This window comes from Salvelinus alpinus, chromosome 15 (assembly GCF_045679555.1).
Source record: "Salvelinus alpinus chromosome 15, SLU_Salpinus.1, whole genome shotgun sequence".
NCBI classification, from domain to species: Eukaryota; Metazoa; Chordata; class Actinopteri; order Salmoniformes; family Salmonidae; genus Salvelinus; species Salvelinus alpinus.
Window position 1 is genome coordinate 5,938,928 of NC_092100.1, and position 16,489 is coordinate 5,955,416.

At 44.9% G+C, this 16,489-nt stretch overlaps 1 protein-coding gene across 5 annotated transcripts in view; it reads right to left on the reverse strand.

Moving 5' to 3' along the window:
* Positions 1-14,478, reverse strand: part of LOC139539410 (cysteine protease ATG4B-like) — a 27,524-nt gene extending 13,046 nt beyond the window's left edge. For 3 of the 5 annotated variants that reach the window (XR_011667936.1, XM_071342340.1, XM_071342338.1), the window contains exons 1-7: positions 14,347-14,478; positions 13,468-13,569; positions 11,190-11,261; positions 10,961-11,059; positions 10,616-10,717; positions 9,866-9,974; positions 6,968-7,047 (exon numbers count right to left, since the gene is read on the reverse strand). Coding sequence is in view for 4 of the 5 variants with exons in the window: in XM_071342340.1 (XP_071198441.1) it covers positions 6,968-7,047; positions 9,866-9,974; positions 10,616-10,717; positions 10,961-11,059; positions 11,190-11,261; positions 13,468-13,569; positions 14,347-14,356 (574 nt within the window). In the remaining variant the exon portion in view is untranslated. The remainder of the gene's footprint in view (positions 1-6,967; positions 7,048-9,865; positions 9,975-10,615; positions 10,718-10,960; positions 11,060-11,189; positions 11,262-13,467; positions 13,570-14,346) is intronic. The other 2 variants (XM_071342341.1, XM_071342339.1) reach the window with 1 other exon arrangement.
* Positions 14,479-16,489: the final 2,011 nt, after the last annotated feature.

The following is a 16,489-nucleotide window of genomic DNA, read 5'->3' on the forward strand; positions in this document are numbered from 1 at the left end:
ATGTGTTATTTCTTACATCGGTACCCCAGGTAATCTTAGGTTTCATTACATACAGTCGGGAGGAACTACTGAATATACGATTAACGTCAACTCATCATCGTTCCTACCAGGAATATGACTTTCCCGAAACGGATCCAGTGTTTTGCCTTCCACCCAATACAATGGATCTGATCCCAGCCGGCGACCCTGTGCGACGCCGAAAAAGGGGCAAACGAGGCGGTCTCGTGGTCAGGCTTCGGAGACGGGCACATCGCGCTCCACTCCCTAGCATACTACTCGCCAATGTCCAGTCTCTTGACAATAAGGTTGATGAAATCCGAGCACGGGTAGCATTCCAGAGAGACATCAGGGATTGCAACGTGCTCTGCTTCACGGAAACATGGCTAACTCAAGGGACGCTAACGGAGTCGGTGCAGCCAGCTGGTTTCTTCATGCATCGCGCCGACAGAAACAAACATCTTTCCGGTAAGAAGAGGGGCGGGGGGGTATGCCTTATGATTAACGAGAAGTGGTGTGATCATCATAACAACACACAGGAACTAAAGTCATTCTGTTCACCTGATCTAGAACTCCTCACAATCAAATGTCGACCGCATTATCTACCAAGGGAATTCTCTTCAATCATAATCACAGCCGTATATATTCCCCCCCAAGCAGACACATCGATGGCCCTGAACGAACTTTATCTGACTCTTTGTAAACTGGAAACCACACACCCTGAGGCTGCATTCATCGTAGCTGGGGATTTTAACAAGGCTAATCTAAAAACAAAACTCCCTAAATTCTATCAGCATATCGATTGTGCTACCAGGGCTGGAAAAACCCTAGATCATTGTTATACTAATTTCCGCGACGCATATAAGGCCCTCCCCCGCCCCCCTTTCGGAAAAGCTGACCACGACTCCATTTTGTTGATTCCAGCCTACAAACAGAAACTCAAACAACAAGCTCCCGCGCTCAGGTCTGTTCAACGCTGGTCCGACCAATCTGAATCCACGCTTCAAGACTGCTTCGATCACGCGGATTGGAATATGTTCCGCATCGCGTCCAACAACAATATTGACGAATATGCTGATTCGGTGAGCGAGTTCATTAGGAAGTGCATTGACGATGTCGTACCCACAGCAACGATTAAAACATTCCCAAACCAGAAACCGTGGATTGACGGCAGCATTCGCGTGAAACTGAAAGCGCGAACCACTGCTTTTAACCAGGGCAAGGTGACCGGAAGCATGACCGAATACAAACAGTGTAGCTATTCTCTCCGCAAGGCAATCAAACAGGCTAAGTCCCAGTACAGAGACAAAATCGAGTCGCAATTCAACAGCTCAGACACAAGAGGTATGTGGCAGGGTCTACAGTCAATCACGGATTACAAAAAGAAAACCAGCCCCGTCGCGGACCAGGATGTCTTGCTCCCAGACAGGCTAAACAACTTTTTTGCCCGCTTTGAGGACAATACAGTGCCACTGACACGGCCCCCTACCAAAACCTGCGGGCTCTCCTTCACTGCAGCCGAGGTGAGTAAAACATTTAAACGTGTTAACCCTCGCAAGGCTGCAGGCCCAGACGGCATTCCCAGCCGCGTCCTCAGAGCATGCGCAGACCAGCTGGCTGGTGTGTTTACGGACATATTCAATCAATCCTTATCCCAGTCTGCTGTTCCCACATGCTTCAAGAGGGCCACCATTGTTCCTGTTCCCAAGAAAGCTAAGGTAACTGAGCTAAACGACTACCGCCCCGTAGCACTCACTTCCGTCATCATGAAGTGCTTTGAGAGACTAGTCAAGGACCATATCACCTCCACCCTACCGGACACCCTAGACCCACTCCAATTTGCTTACCGACCCAATAGGTCCACAGACGACGCAATCGCAACCACACTGCACACTGCCCTAACCCATCTGGACAAGAGGAATACCCATGTGAGAATGCTGTTCATCGATTACAGCTCAGCATTTAACACCATAGTACCCTCCAAACTCGTCATCAAGCTCGAGACCCTGGGTCTCGACCCCGCCCTGTGCAACTGGGTCCTGGACTTCCTGACGGGCCGCCCCCAGGTGGTGAGGGTAGGTAACAACATCTCCACCCCGCTGATCCTCAACACTGGGGCCCCACAAGGGTGCGTTCTGAGCCCTCTCCTGTACTCCCTGTTCACCCACGACTGCGTGGCCATGCACGCCTCCAACTCAATCATCAAGTTTGCGGATGACACTACAGTGGTAGGCTTGATTACCAACAACGACGAGACGGCCTACAGGGAGGAGGTGAGGGCCCTCGGAGTGTGGTGTCAGGAAAATAACCTCACACTCAACGTCAACAAAACAAAGGAGATGATTGTGGACTTCAGGAAACAGCAGAGGGAGCACCCCCCTATCCACATCGACGGGTCAGTAGTGGAGAAGGTGGAAAGTTTTAAGTTCCTCGGTGTACACATCACGGACAAACTGAATTGGTCCACCCACACAGACAGCGTTGTGAAGAAGGCGCAGCAGCGCCTCTTCAACCTCAGGAGGCTGAAGAAATTCGGCTTGTCACCAAAAGCACTCACAAACTTCTACAGATGCACAATCGAGAGCATCCTGTCGGGCTGTATCACCGCCTGGTACGGCAACTGCTCCGCCCACAACCGTAAGGCTCTCCAGAGGGTAGTGAGGTCTGCAGAACGCATCACCGGGGGCAAACTACCTGCCCTCCAGGACACCTACACCACCCGATGTCACAGGAAGGCCATAAAGATCATCAAGGACAACAACCACCCAAGCCACTGCCTGTTCACCCCGCTATCATCCAGAAGGCGAGGTCAGTACAGGTGCATCAAAGCAGGGACCGAGAGACTGAAAAACAGCTTCTATCTCAAGGCCATCAGACTGTTAAACAGCCACCACTAACATTTAGCGGCCGCTGCCAACATACTGACTCAACTCCAGCCACTTTAAAAATGGGAATTGATGGAAATTATGTAAAAATGTACCACTAGCCACTTTAAACAATGCCACTTAATATAATGTTTACATACCCTACATTACCCATCTCATATGTATATACTGTACTCTATATCATCTACTGCACATATGTCAGAGTCAAGGCCCGCGGGCCACATCCGGCCCGCGAGAAGGTTTTTTACGGCCCCTGGGATGATCTTGATTTATTATTAGAACCGGCCCGCAGACCGCAGCAAGCCGGCAGCCCGCAGATCTTTTACACGCACCAATACTACATTTCCCACAATGCAACGGTGACGCACCGAGCAGTAGGCTGCTTCATTTCAATATTTATTGGCACAGCAGTCGTCAGCATCACAGTAAAATTAACTTTCAGATACCCATCAAAAATGGCAAAACGGAAGGTGGACACTGAGAACCGGGGGTTTCAAACAAGGTGGGAGTCGGAGTATATGTTCACGGAGGTAGCTGGAAAACCTGTGTGTCTTCTGTGTGGAGAAAGTGTGGCGGTACTGAAAGAGTATAATCTGAGACGACATTATGAAACGAAACACGCGGACAAAAACAAGAATATGGACATGGAACAAAGGCTACAAAAGGCAGAGGAATTAAAACGAGGCCTCAAATCTCGACAGGCTCTGTTCAAAAAAGCCAAATCACAAGGCCAGGCTGCTGTCAAGGCCAGTTTTATTTTGGCAGAAGAGATCGCTAAATCAGCCCGGCCATTTACGGAGGGGGATTTCATCAAAAACTGCATGATTAAAGTTTGTGACGAAGTTTGCCCAGAAAAAAGGCAACTCTTTTTAAATGTGAGTCTGAGCAGAAACACCATTGCCGAGAGAGTAGACCAGTTGTCCATCAATCTAAAAGAGCAGCTTGTGAAAAAGGGAAAAGATTTCATTGCATATTCCTTGGCTGTGGATGAGAGCACCGACATTTCTGACATTGCCCAGTTGTCAATTTTCATCCGCGGAGTGGACTCCAGCCTAAGCGTGACAGAGGAGTTTTTGGCTTTACGTCCTATGCATGGCACAACTACGGGGCATGATTTGTATGAAGAGGTGTCAAGATGTGTAAATGAGATGGAGCTGCCTTGGGAAAAACTCGTGGGTTTGACAACCGACGGAGCACCTGCGATGTGTGGACACAGGAGCGGACTGGTGGCGAAGATACGGGAAAAGATGCAAGAGGAAAACGCGACAGGTGAGCTGACAGCTTATCATTGTATCATACACCAGGAAGCGTTGTGCGGTAAAGCCTTGAAAATGGAGCATGTAATGAGCATCATCACGCGCACAGTTAACTTTATCAGAGCCAAAGGTTTGAATCACCGCCAGTTCAAGGCATTTCTGACGGAGTTAGAAACGGAGCATGGTGATTTGCCTTATCACACAGAGGTGCGATGGCTAAGCCAGGGAAAGGTGCTTCAAAGATGTTTCGAGCTTCGTGAGGAGATTTGTCTGTTCTTGGACAGCAAAGGGAAAGACACAACACAACTCCGAGACGAAATGTTTCTGTGTGAAATGGCTTTTCTGTGTGACATTACGAGTCATCTGAATGCAATGAACTTGCAGCTGCAGGGTCGGGATCATGTCATCTCTGATATGTACAGTACAGTGAAGGCATTTAAAACCAAACTGACTCTGTGGGAGACGCAGATGCGGAAAGAAAATTTGAGCCACTTTCCCAGCTGCCAGACCATGAAAGAGAAGCTCTCTACCAGTGCGTTCCCGAGCGCACAGTTGGCTGATAAAATAGGTATGCTTGCCGCTGACTTTCGACGCCGATTTGCTGACTTTGAAGCACAAAAAAGCAGGTTGGAACTGCTCGGTAACCCATTTGCTGTTGACGTGGAAAGCTCACCACCAAACCTCCAAATGGAGTTGATTGACCTCCAATGCAATGATGCACTGAGGGCAAAATATGCGGCAGTGGGTGCTGCGGAGTTCGCCCGTTTCCTCCCCGACACAATGCCCCAGCTGCGCATCCAGGCTGCTCAAACGTTGTCTATGTTTGGCAGCACATACCTGTGTGAACAACTGTTTTCTTTGATGAACCTGAACAAAACATCACACAGAAGTCGACTTACTGCTGAACACCTCCACTCAATTCTGAGGATTTCCTCAGCTCAGAGCCTTACCCCGAACATTGATGAACTTGTGGAAAAGATGGGACACCACCAAGTATCACCCTCAACCTCAAACAAGTGAACATTACTGTGCAATCACATATTTAGAGTTTTTACTCAGTTCAAGTTTAAAAGTTAAAGTTTAATATTTGTTTTCACTGCATGTTACTTCTCCTTAAACAAAGTGTTGTTTTTGATTAATAGATTTTTGCACTTTATTTTATTGTATTTCAATCCAATTATATTTTAAAAATATTTCAGTTGAGTGGATGATAGAAAATTGCTATTATTGTTTTTTTCTTTGAAGTAAATTTAGCCCACTTTTGCTAAAATAGAAAATATAGGCTACTGATGGTGCCTTGAATACCGGTTTCTTTCATTTAATGTTCATGTTATGGGGATTTTTATATAAAGGAAATTTGTCTTTTGTGTCTGTTGAAAATTAAAGATTACTGACAGAGCCATAAGAAAATATTGCTTTATTTATCTGATCATATTGGAATATATTTGTTAGGTTTTCAGTAGGTTCAATTAGGTTCACTAGACTATATGCGTCATTTAAAATTTTTTCAATGAACATTCGAACAGTCCGGCCCTCGGCTTGTAGCTAAATTTTTTATTTGGCCCTCCGTCCATTTGACTTTGACACCCCTGATCTACTGCATCTTGCCATCTTCATGTAATACATGTACCACTAGCCACTTTAAACTATGCCACTTTATGTTTACATACCCTACAGTACTCATCTCATATGTATATACCGTACTCTATACCATCTACTGCATCTGCCATGCCGTTCTGTACCACCACTCATTCATATATCTTTATGTACATATTCTTTATCCCTTTACACTTGTGTGTGTGTGTAAGGTAGTAGTTGTGGAATTGTTAGGTTAGATTACTTGTTGGTTATTACTGCATTGTCGGAACTAGAAGCACAAGCATTTCGCTACACTCGCATTAACATCTGCTAACCATGTGTATGTGACTAATAAAATGTGATTTGATTTGATTTGAACATTATCGCCAGCGTCAGAGAGAAGACGATTAACCTCTAGACTGCTGTACAGAGAGAGAAGAAACCATCATTAACCTCTAGACTGCTGTACAGATTTCAGGGTTTGTCATTCTATCGTTTTTCATTTAATTTTAGTAGTAATTAATTATAATTGATCAGAATTAATTTTCCAGAATTGGTTTTACCAGCTCCGTGTCTTCTCAGATTGAAAAAGGTGAGGGAGCACCGCTCCAGCAGGACTACAACCCTAGAAGTACCATGACTGATTCCCCCCATTAACGACATACACTGAGTGTACAACACATTAAGAACACCTTCCTAATATTGAGTGGGACACCCTTCGGCCCTCAGAACAGCCTCAATTCATCAGGACATGGACTCTATAAAGTGTCGAAAGCGTTCCACAGGGATGCTGGTCCATGTTGACTCCAGTGATTCCCACAGTCCTGTCAGGTTGGCTGGATGTCCTTTGGGTGGTGGACCATTCTTGATACACACAGGAAACTGTTGAGTGTGGAAAAACCCAGCAGCGTTGCAGTTCTTGACTCAAACCGGTGCGTCTGGCACCAAATACCATACACCGTTGAAAGACACAAATATTTTGTCCTGCCCGTTCACCCTCAATGGCACACATATACAATCCATATCAACTGTCTCAAGGCTTAAAAATCCGTCTTTAACCATGTCTCCTCCCCTTCATCTACACTGATTGAAGTGGATTGATCAAGTGACATCAATAAGGGATCATAGCTTTCACCTGGATTCACCGGGTCAGTCTACGTCATGGAATGTTTTGTACACTCAGTGAATGATCTACACGTTGATAAGGCACAGCGGTAATGATTAAGTATCATGACTGTGTTCACTACTCACTGATCTCCTCCATCACCACGGTGTTGTCCATAGCAACATGTACCGCCAGACGACTCCACGAGTCAAACACAGTTAGTTTCCTGAGGACAAGATGGACAATATTCAACACAGTTAGTTTCCTGAGGACAAGATGGACAATATTCAACACAGTTAGTTTCCTGAGGGCAAGATGGATAATATTCAACACAGTTTCCTGAGGGCAAGACGGACAATATTCAACACAGTTAGTTTCCTGAGGGCAAGACAGACAATATTCAACACAGTTAGTTTCCTGAGGGCAAGACGGACAATATTCAACACAGTTAGTTTCCTGAGGGCAAGACGGATAATATTCAACACAGTTTCCTGAGGGCAAGACGGATAACATTCAACAGTTTTTAGATGTTGACTGTAAACACTAAGGGACTGATTTCCTGACATGGGTTAAGACCATGTCTGATCTTAAATCAGGCTGAAAGTGTACAGTCATAATCTAGTAACTAGATGATCATCTAGAGATACCGTCCTGTTGGTTTTCACTCCAACCTTAATCTAGCACACCTGATTCTAATAATTAGCTGGTTGATAAACTGAACCAGGTTAGTTACAACTGGGGTTGAAGCGAAAACCTCCAGGAGGGTAGCTCTCCAGGAACAGGGTTGGAGTTAAAACCTCCAGGAGGGTATCTCTCCAGGAACAGGGTTGGAGTTAGAGCCACCCTCCTGTAGGTTTTAACTCCAACCCTGTTCCTGGAGAGCCACCCTCCTGTAGGTTTTAACTCCAACCCTGTTCCTGGAGAGCCACCCTCCTGTAGGTTTTCCAGGAACAGGGTTGGAGTTAAAACCTACAGGAGGGTGGCTCTCCAGGAACAGGGTTGGAGTTAAAACCTACAGGAGGGTATCTCTCCAGGAACAGGGTTGGAGTTAAAACCTACAGGAGGGTTTCTCTCCAGGAACAGGGTTGGAGTTAAAACCTCCAGGAGGGTATCTCTCCAGGAACAGGGTTGGAGTTAAAACCTCCAGGAGGGTATCTCTCCAGGAACAGGGTTGGAGTTAAAACCTACAGGAGGGTGGCTCTCCAGGAACAGGGTTGGAGTTAAAACCTACAGGAGGGTATCTCTCCAGGAACAGGGTTGGAGTTAAAACCTACAGGAGGGTCTCTCTCCAGGAACAGGGTTGGAGTTAAAACCTACAGGAGGGTGGCTCTCCAGGAACAGGGTTGGAGTTAAAACCTACAGGAGGGTGGCTCTCCAGGAACAGGGTTGGAGTTAAAACCTACAGGAGGGTATCTCTCCAGGAACAGGGTTGGAGTTAAAACCTACAGGAGGGTTTCTCTCCAGGAACAGGGTTGGAGTTAAAACCTACAGGAGGGTATCTCTCCAGGAACAGGGTTGGAGTTAAAACCTACAGGAGGGTATCTCTCCAGGAACAGGGTTGGAGTTAAAACCTACAGGAGGGTGGCTCTCCAGGAACAGGAGGGTATCTCTCCAGGAACAGGGTTGGAGTTAAAACCTACAGGAGGGTAGCTCTCCAGGAACAGGGTTGGAGTTAAAACCTACAGGAGGGTATCTCTCCAGGAACAGGGTTGGAGTTAAAACCTACAGGAGGGCATCTCTCCAGGAACAGGGTTGGAGTTAAAACCTACAGGAGGGTATCTCTCCAGGAACAGGGTTGGAGTTAAAACCTACAGGAGGGTATCTCTCCAGGAACAGGGTTGGAGTTAAAACCTACAGGAGGACATCTCTCCAGGAACAGGGTTGGAGTTAAAACCTACAGGAGGGTGTCTCTCCAGGAACAGGGTTGGAGTTAAACCCTACAGGACGGTATCTCTCCAGGAACAGGGTTGGAGCAAAAACCTACAGGAGGGTATCTCTCCAGGAACAGGGTTGGAGTTAAACCTACAGGAGGGTATCTCTCCAGGAACAGGGTTAGAGTTAAAACCTAAAGGAGGGTATCTCTCCAGGAACAGGGTTGGAGTTAAAACCTACAGGAGGGTATCTCTCCAGGAACAGGGTTGGAGTTAAAACCTACAGGAGGGTATCTCTCCAGGAACAGGGTTGGAGTTAAACCCTACAGGACGGTATCTCTCCAGGAACAGGGTTGGAGCAAAAACCTACAGGAGGGTATCTCTCCAGGAACAGGGTTGGAGTTAAACCTACAGGAGGGTAGCTCTCCAGGAACAGGGTTGGAGCAAAAACATACAGGAGGGTAGCTCTCCAGGAACAGGGTTGGAGTTAAACCTACAGGAGGGTAGCTCTCCAGGAACAGGGTTGGAGTTAAAACCTACAGGAGGGTATCTCTCCAGGAACAGGGTTGGAGTTAAAACCTACAGGAGGGTGGCTCTCCAGGAACAGGGTTGGAGTTAAAACCTACAGGAGGGTATCTCTCCAGGAACAGGGTTGGAGTTAAAACCTACAGGAGGGTATCTCTCCAGGAACAGGGTTGGAGTTAAAACCTACAGGAGGGTCTCTCTCCATGAACAGGGTTGGAGTTAAAACCTACAGGAGGGTCTCTCTCCAGGAACAGGGTAGGAGTTAAAACCTCCAGGAGGGTATCTCTCCAGGAACAGGGTTGGAGTTAAAACCTACAGGAGGACATCTCTCCAGGAACAGGGTTGGAGTTAAAACCTACAGGAGGGTGTCTCTCCAGGAACAGGGTTGGAGTTAAACCCTACAGGACGGTATCTCTCCAGGAACAGGGTTGGAGTTAAAACCTCCAGGAGGGTCTCTCTCCAGGAACAGGGTTGGAGTTAAAACCTACAGGAGGGTATCTCTCCAGGAACAGGGCTGGAGTTAAAACCTACAGGAGGACATCTCTCCAGGAACAGGGTTGGAGTGAAAACCTACAGGAGGGTGGCTCTCCATGAAAAAGGTTGGAGAGCCCTGATCTAGAGACTAAGTGAGGAGCTCACTGTACTTACTTCAGTACCTGTGCCACTGTGTTCGGTCCGTACCACTGGCCTATAGACTTCCCCTCCCCGACTCCCATCTGGGCTGCAGTACACAGACACACAACTGATGTTATCTGGGCTGTAGTACACAGACACACAACTGATGTTATCTGGGCTGTAGTACACAGACACACAACTGATGTTAGTAGGATCCTAATAATGATGTCATCTGGGCTGCAGTACACAGACACACAACTGATGTTAGTAGGATCCTAATAATGATGTCATCTGGGCTGCAGTACACAGACACACAACTGATGTTAGTAGGATCCTAATAATGATGTCATCTGGGCTGCAGTACACAGACACACAACTGATGTTAGTAGGATCCTAATAATGATGTCATCTGGGCTGCAGTACACAGACACACAACTGATGTTAGTAGGATCCTAATAATGATTTAATAATGATGTCTTCTGGGCTGCAGTACACAGACACATGTTAGTTGATAAAGATGCTGTTATACCAATGCTGTCATCCTAATAAAGATAAAGATGACTTGACTTGGTCGGTGCTTATATTTGTCACATTGTAGTAGGTGTAAATAACACACTATTATTGTAATAAATGACCACCCATTTATTTCTAAATATAAAGTATGACTGAATCAGTGCATCATTGTATGAGATTACAAATCAAAAGAAAACAATTTTCCAATTTGATAAAGCAAGAAAAAAAATCAAGTAGTTTAAATTTAATTAATTGCAAGTCAGTATTCACCAATTTGATGTAAAGAATAGTAGCTGTCTTTCTTGTCAAGGAAGGCGTTGAGGATACTGATGTACTCTCCTCTCTGAGGCTGGCCTCTCACCCATCTCCAGTCTGCTTAACAAAAACACCATTATCATTTGCTGCGTGAAACAAGTGTTCTATTGAACAGAGTACTTTAGTTCAGCGCAATAAGAGATCTGTACCACACAGTGACAGAGATAATTTGGGTGGGGTGGGGGGGGGCAGTACATCTTGAATAATAGAAGCTAACGTTGAAGGGTACGCACAATAACACTAGCTGTATGCTTCAGGGAGCAGATGACGCTAAAGAATTAGTAAAGCAATCATCCATACCTCGGCCTAGATGCCTGCAGACCAGGGCCTCGCCTAGGATCATCTGTCCACATCGCAGCATGCAGCCCCAGCCTGTGTCGGACGTAGGCCCTGTCCCTCCTGGAACACATTGAAACAATCTGCAACTGATAGGCTAATCTTATTGGCATTACAATCAAAAATTCTAGCTCTGCTACTGCAGTACGTTGGTTTATTCTGTGGCTAGCTACAGTAGGATTGGGCTACTCACCAATGGGTGGGAAGTTTTTTCTGTAGGTGAACCATAATCGTGACGTGACATCTGAAAGAATGTCATCCTTTTCTGGATAAACAAAGACAATGAGTTAGCTAAGATGTCTGCCTTCTGTTATAGCCTGGTTGCCGTCTCTATTCAGCTACTCCTTGGCACTCGTGTCATTTGCCAAAAAGACTGGCCTTTCGGGAACCTTCAAATTCTATCATTATGGAACTGGAGAATATCAGAGGATTGGATAACCCTCACAGCTATCATTCAAATCACAATGTTTATGCAAATTAGACAGATAGGAAAACATTCTAAATTCATTCATGAATTTGTTTGGAAATATTTCTAACATTGGGCATTCTGAGATACAGTGATGAGATCCTAAGGTCCATTGTCCTGCCATTCATCCGCCGCCATCACCTTATGTTTCAGCATGATAATGCACAGCCCCATATCACAAGGATCTGTACACAATTCCTGGAAGCTGAAAATGTCCCAGTTCTTCCATGGCCTGCATACTCAGCAGACATGTCACTCATTGAGCACGTTTGGGATGCTCTGGATCGACGTGCACGACAGCGTGTTCCAGTTCCCGCCAATATCCAGCAACTTTACACAGCCATTGAAAAGGAGTGGGACAACATTCCACAGGCCACAATCAGCAGCCTGATCAACTCTATGTGAAGGAGATGTGTCGCGCTGCATGAGGCAAATGGTGGTCACACCAGATACTGACTGGTTCTCTGATCCATACCCCTACCTTTTTTTAAAGGTATCTGTGACCAACAGATGCATATCTGTATTCCCAGTCATGTGAAATCCATAGATTAGAGTAAAATAAATGTATTTCAATTGACTGATTTCCTTAGATGAACTGTAACTTGAAATTGTTGCATGTTATGTTTATATTTTTGTTCAGAATATATTGTCACTTCTGGGACACGCATTGGGGCTAGGCTACTGGTTCAATTACTATAAGAGGAATAGAGAGAGCTAAGTGGAGAGGCATGGCTGGTCAAAGGAACAGTGAAGACAGCGATGTGTAAGTCAGAAGTTAATCCCCCCCCCCTCAAAACAACCTCAATTCATCAGGACATGGACTCTACAAGTTGTCAAAAGCGTTCCACGGGGATGCTGGTCCATGTTGACCCCAATGCTTCCCGCAGTTGTGTCAAGCTGGATGTCCTTTGGGTGATGGACCATTCTTGATACACACGGGAAACTGTTGAGCATGCATTGGATGCATTGCAGTTCTTGACACAAACCGGTGCGCTTGGCACCTACTACCATACCCCGTTCAAAAGCACTTAAATATTTTGTCTCGCCCATTCACCCACTGAATGGTACACATACACAATCCACGTCTCAATTGTCTCAAGGCTTAAAAATCCTTCTTTAACCCGTCTCCTCCCCTTTATCTACACTGATTGAAGTGGATTTAACAAGTGACGTCAATTAAGGGATCATAGCTTTCACCTGGATTCACCTGGTCAGTCTGTGTCATGGAAAGAGCAGGTGTTCTTAATGTTTTGTACACTCAGTGTAAATTAGGCCTGGCTTACTACATTGAGTTTCAGCAACCACCACCTGTGCTATGCATGCCAGATATTTGTCAGTTTAATTAAAATGCGCAATAAAAAATAAAAAAAGTATAGTGCCAAGGCATATTTAATAAAACCCTGGCTGTTGACGTAGGCAAATCCCAGATTCCCCACTGAGCTCAGTTTTGGAAAATGCAAGATCACTTTCTCATCCATAAACGCACTAGTGCCAGTGTGATGTCCAGCAGCTCACATCAGCAGGATGGGGAGCCTTTTTCATTAGGAGAGACATCTACCGTGGATAAGCTAAAAATAATAATTATGATCCCATTACCTTCATTTTAAACATTAGGCCTCTGGGGACACCTATACATTTGGCAGCCAAGCGATCAGCACAGCCTTTAAATCGTCTAGACATGTCGAAATATCTTCACGCCTAGAATAAAAACCATTAAGCTGCATATTGAACCATGAGATGAAAGGACAGTCTCTTTAGCAAATGACAGGAGTGGAATGTTAGCTTAAAAAAAGACTGGTACTCCGATTAGCCTTTCGCTGCTGGCAGTATGCCTGTATGTACCATCTATGTACTGTAGATCTATGTGTTTGTTCTGTGGGCCTACACTCCTGCATTTACATTATGACTCATGGAATCATTCCATATTTCACAGTAACGTGACGAGGACACACAAAAAACACACACAACATTGACACCACCTAGCTGATCTGATGTATCCAATTACCTGTGAGTGCGTTGAATTCTTTCCCCAAGATCCACACAGGCTCTGAGGTCTCTGGAAAATCTTCAAACTCTCCAAAGCCAAGTGTGTCGTACGTGAGAGTAGCTGAAATATATAAGTACATTTGATTCAGAACACCTTGCTACATAGCGTACACGACACACACACACACACACACACACACACACAAAGTGATCATGATCGGATTTTGTCATCTTCATACAAATGACCACTGTGACAGTTGATTGTATATTGATTTAAATAACATTAGGAGTATTAGCCATGGTCCAAGCACTTTCAGAATGGCAAAACAGACTCCCTCACTCAATGCAGTTTGACAGCTGAACTAGCTAGCTAGCTGGCTTGGCTTGCGACAGAGAATGACATTGCGAATACATTTGGCTTGCTAGCTATGTGACCAACCTTTCAGCGGTTGTCGGTAAATACCTAGCTAGTGACACTGAACAATAACGTTGGTTTACATAGACGTATACGCTAAAAAAACGACTTTCCTAGGAAGCCATGGACACAGTTCTGCTCGCTAACTGAATGTCAAGGACAGAAAGTAGCCTTAACGTTCGTTTGTTGTTTTCACTCCAAAATACACCGATTGCTTGTTTAGCTAGACTAATAATAGTTTAGGCTGTCTGTCTGGATGGGTTGATTGCAACGACTGGTTGATAGCTAACATTAACTGGCTAATAGCTAGCTACTGACTATTTTTAGTCACATTCAACATATATGTAACGTTAAACCTCAACTGATGTACAAATTGGAATCGTGTATGAAATATAGCATTTAACACTTGGCTTGCTTTTGTTCAGAGGCTGGCTAATATACAAAAACGTTCAGACCTTGATTTTGTTGAAAAGGACGTCCTACCTGCATCCATCCCGACAGTCCATAATAACCCTATGTGTTGTTGATCTGTCCAACAGTCAGAAATATCATACGGCCAATGAGAAATCAATACTGCAGATTTTTTTTCTATTTAAATATCCAATCAGGGGGTTTCTAATTTGGGCGGGGCAAATATTTTTCGTCCAATAACAATCCATGGATCGCTTCCTAGGTGCAACATCTCCGTAGATCTGTTGGTAGTGTTGATAGAATACACTGAATGCGATTCAACGTGGTTTCTTGCCACACATACGATGAATATCAGCGAAACTAGGCAAACTGACTGCCACCAACAACCCTAGTAAACAGGATGTCAGAGAAGAAAATACATTTGTCTAACGTGTCTGTCCCACTGAGGTATAATTAAGCTCTAATGCCCGAGGAGGTGTGGTATATGGCCAATATACCGGGCTAAGAGCTGTTCTTGTGCACGACATTGGCCATATACCACAAACATATACCACTATTTTAAACTGGTTACCAATGTAATTAGAACAGTAAAAAAAAAAAATGTCATAAGTGATAATGCCCTCGAAGCCGGTGTTTGGATGATATATTGGCACGGGTGTTGTTAGGCCCGAGAAGAAGTCGGAAGTCCAGCAAACCGTGCCAATATAAGCTCCAAATACCGTTTTCGAGGGCAATATCACTTTTATACAACGGGTTACCAACATATTCAAATAATGATTGACATATTTTCATTAAAAACATTATTTGGATTAATTTATTTCCTTCCACAATATATAGACCCTGACACAAATCTAGGGTTACTAGAGACGCGACTCAGTCGTTAAGTATTTTGGTTCTGTATCTATGGACGCGACCCAGTCGTTCAGTATTTTGGTTCTGTATCTATGGACGCGACCCAGTCGTTCAGTATTTTGGTTCTGTATCTATGGACGCGACCCAGTCGTTCAGTATTTTGGTTCTGTATCTATGGACGCGACCCAGTCGTTGGTTCTAAATGTTCTATTGCCATACTGGCTGGCAACGTTCTTATCCCTTGCTAGCTAGCCAACTAAGGCTAACCTACAGTCATGTCAAACAGTGCAGCCAGAATAACAACAGTAGCTGCATTTGCATTTGTTTCAGCTGTTTTCTAGTGACATTTATTTGGATACATCCATAACAATAAGCTAATGAGGCGTGATTTCACCTGGCGTAGAAAATGTGCTCACTTGTCAAGAAACACAGATGTTCAGAGGAGTGTTGATAAAACGTTTACTGGAGACAGGAGATCAAGTGGAGACATAGGACGAGGTGGATAATTATATAATAAGGCCGTTTATTCACATGTAAAAATATCTTAGTAAATCGTGCAGCACGGCTCCTTCTGTCTGACTCGTATGGAATCGTCGGAAGAGAGGGGGCTCTAAACAGTTCATACAGATTATATAGGCAACAAGCAAAGTAGGTTGATCTTGTAGTCTGGCCTTCCGATTGGTCGATCTGGGTCGTGGGTAGTCCTGTCCGGGCCTGATGTCGACATTCCATTGGCTCTTCACACAGTTCTTTGTCTTAGTCTCATCCAAAAGCATCCTGCATGTGCGTTTGTTTTCACAGGGCCCTATTCATGGGGGAGGGGAGTGTGTGTGTGGGTCTGCGGTTATTTATAAGGGTAGAAAGTAGTGGGGGTATAGTGGGGATGGGTGCATGTTGTGCCAAGTATAGCTTGTGTTGAGAAGTTGTAAAACAAGTTACCAGTATCTAATACAATTTCTTACAGGAGCTAGCCAACAACACAGCTACAGTAACACAATCACTTCAAAATGAAGTTGGAAAGACTGCAAATTAGCTGCATTTCGTTTGACCTTTTTTTCAATTGACCTTTTTTTGTATATATCCATAAAAATGATGCCAGCTGATTCATTATTTCGACTGGCTGAGAAACGCTTTCTGTCTCGTCCCGACTCCCGACTCCCGACACGTTCATTACTATAGGACAGCTGGAGATCGAATTTGAATATTGAAACAATGTGGAACGTGACAATTTGTGGAATAGACACCGGTTGGAATGCGGTTTTAACCAATCAGCATTCAGGATTAGACTCACCCGTTGTATAAGGTCTGATATACCACGTCTGCCAGCCAATCAGCATTCAGTGCTCGAGAGGAAGCTCAGTGG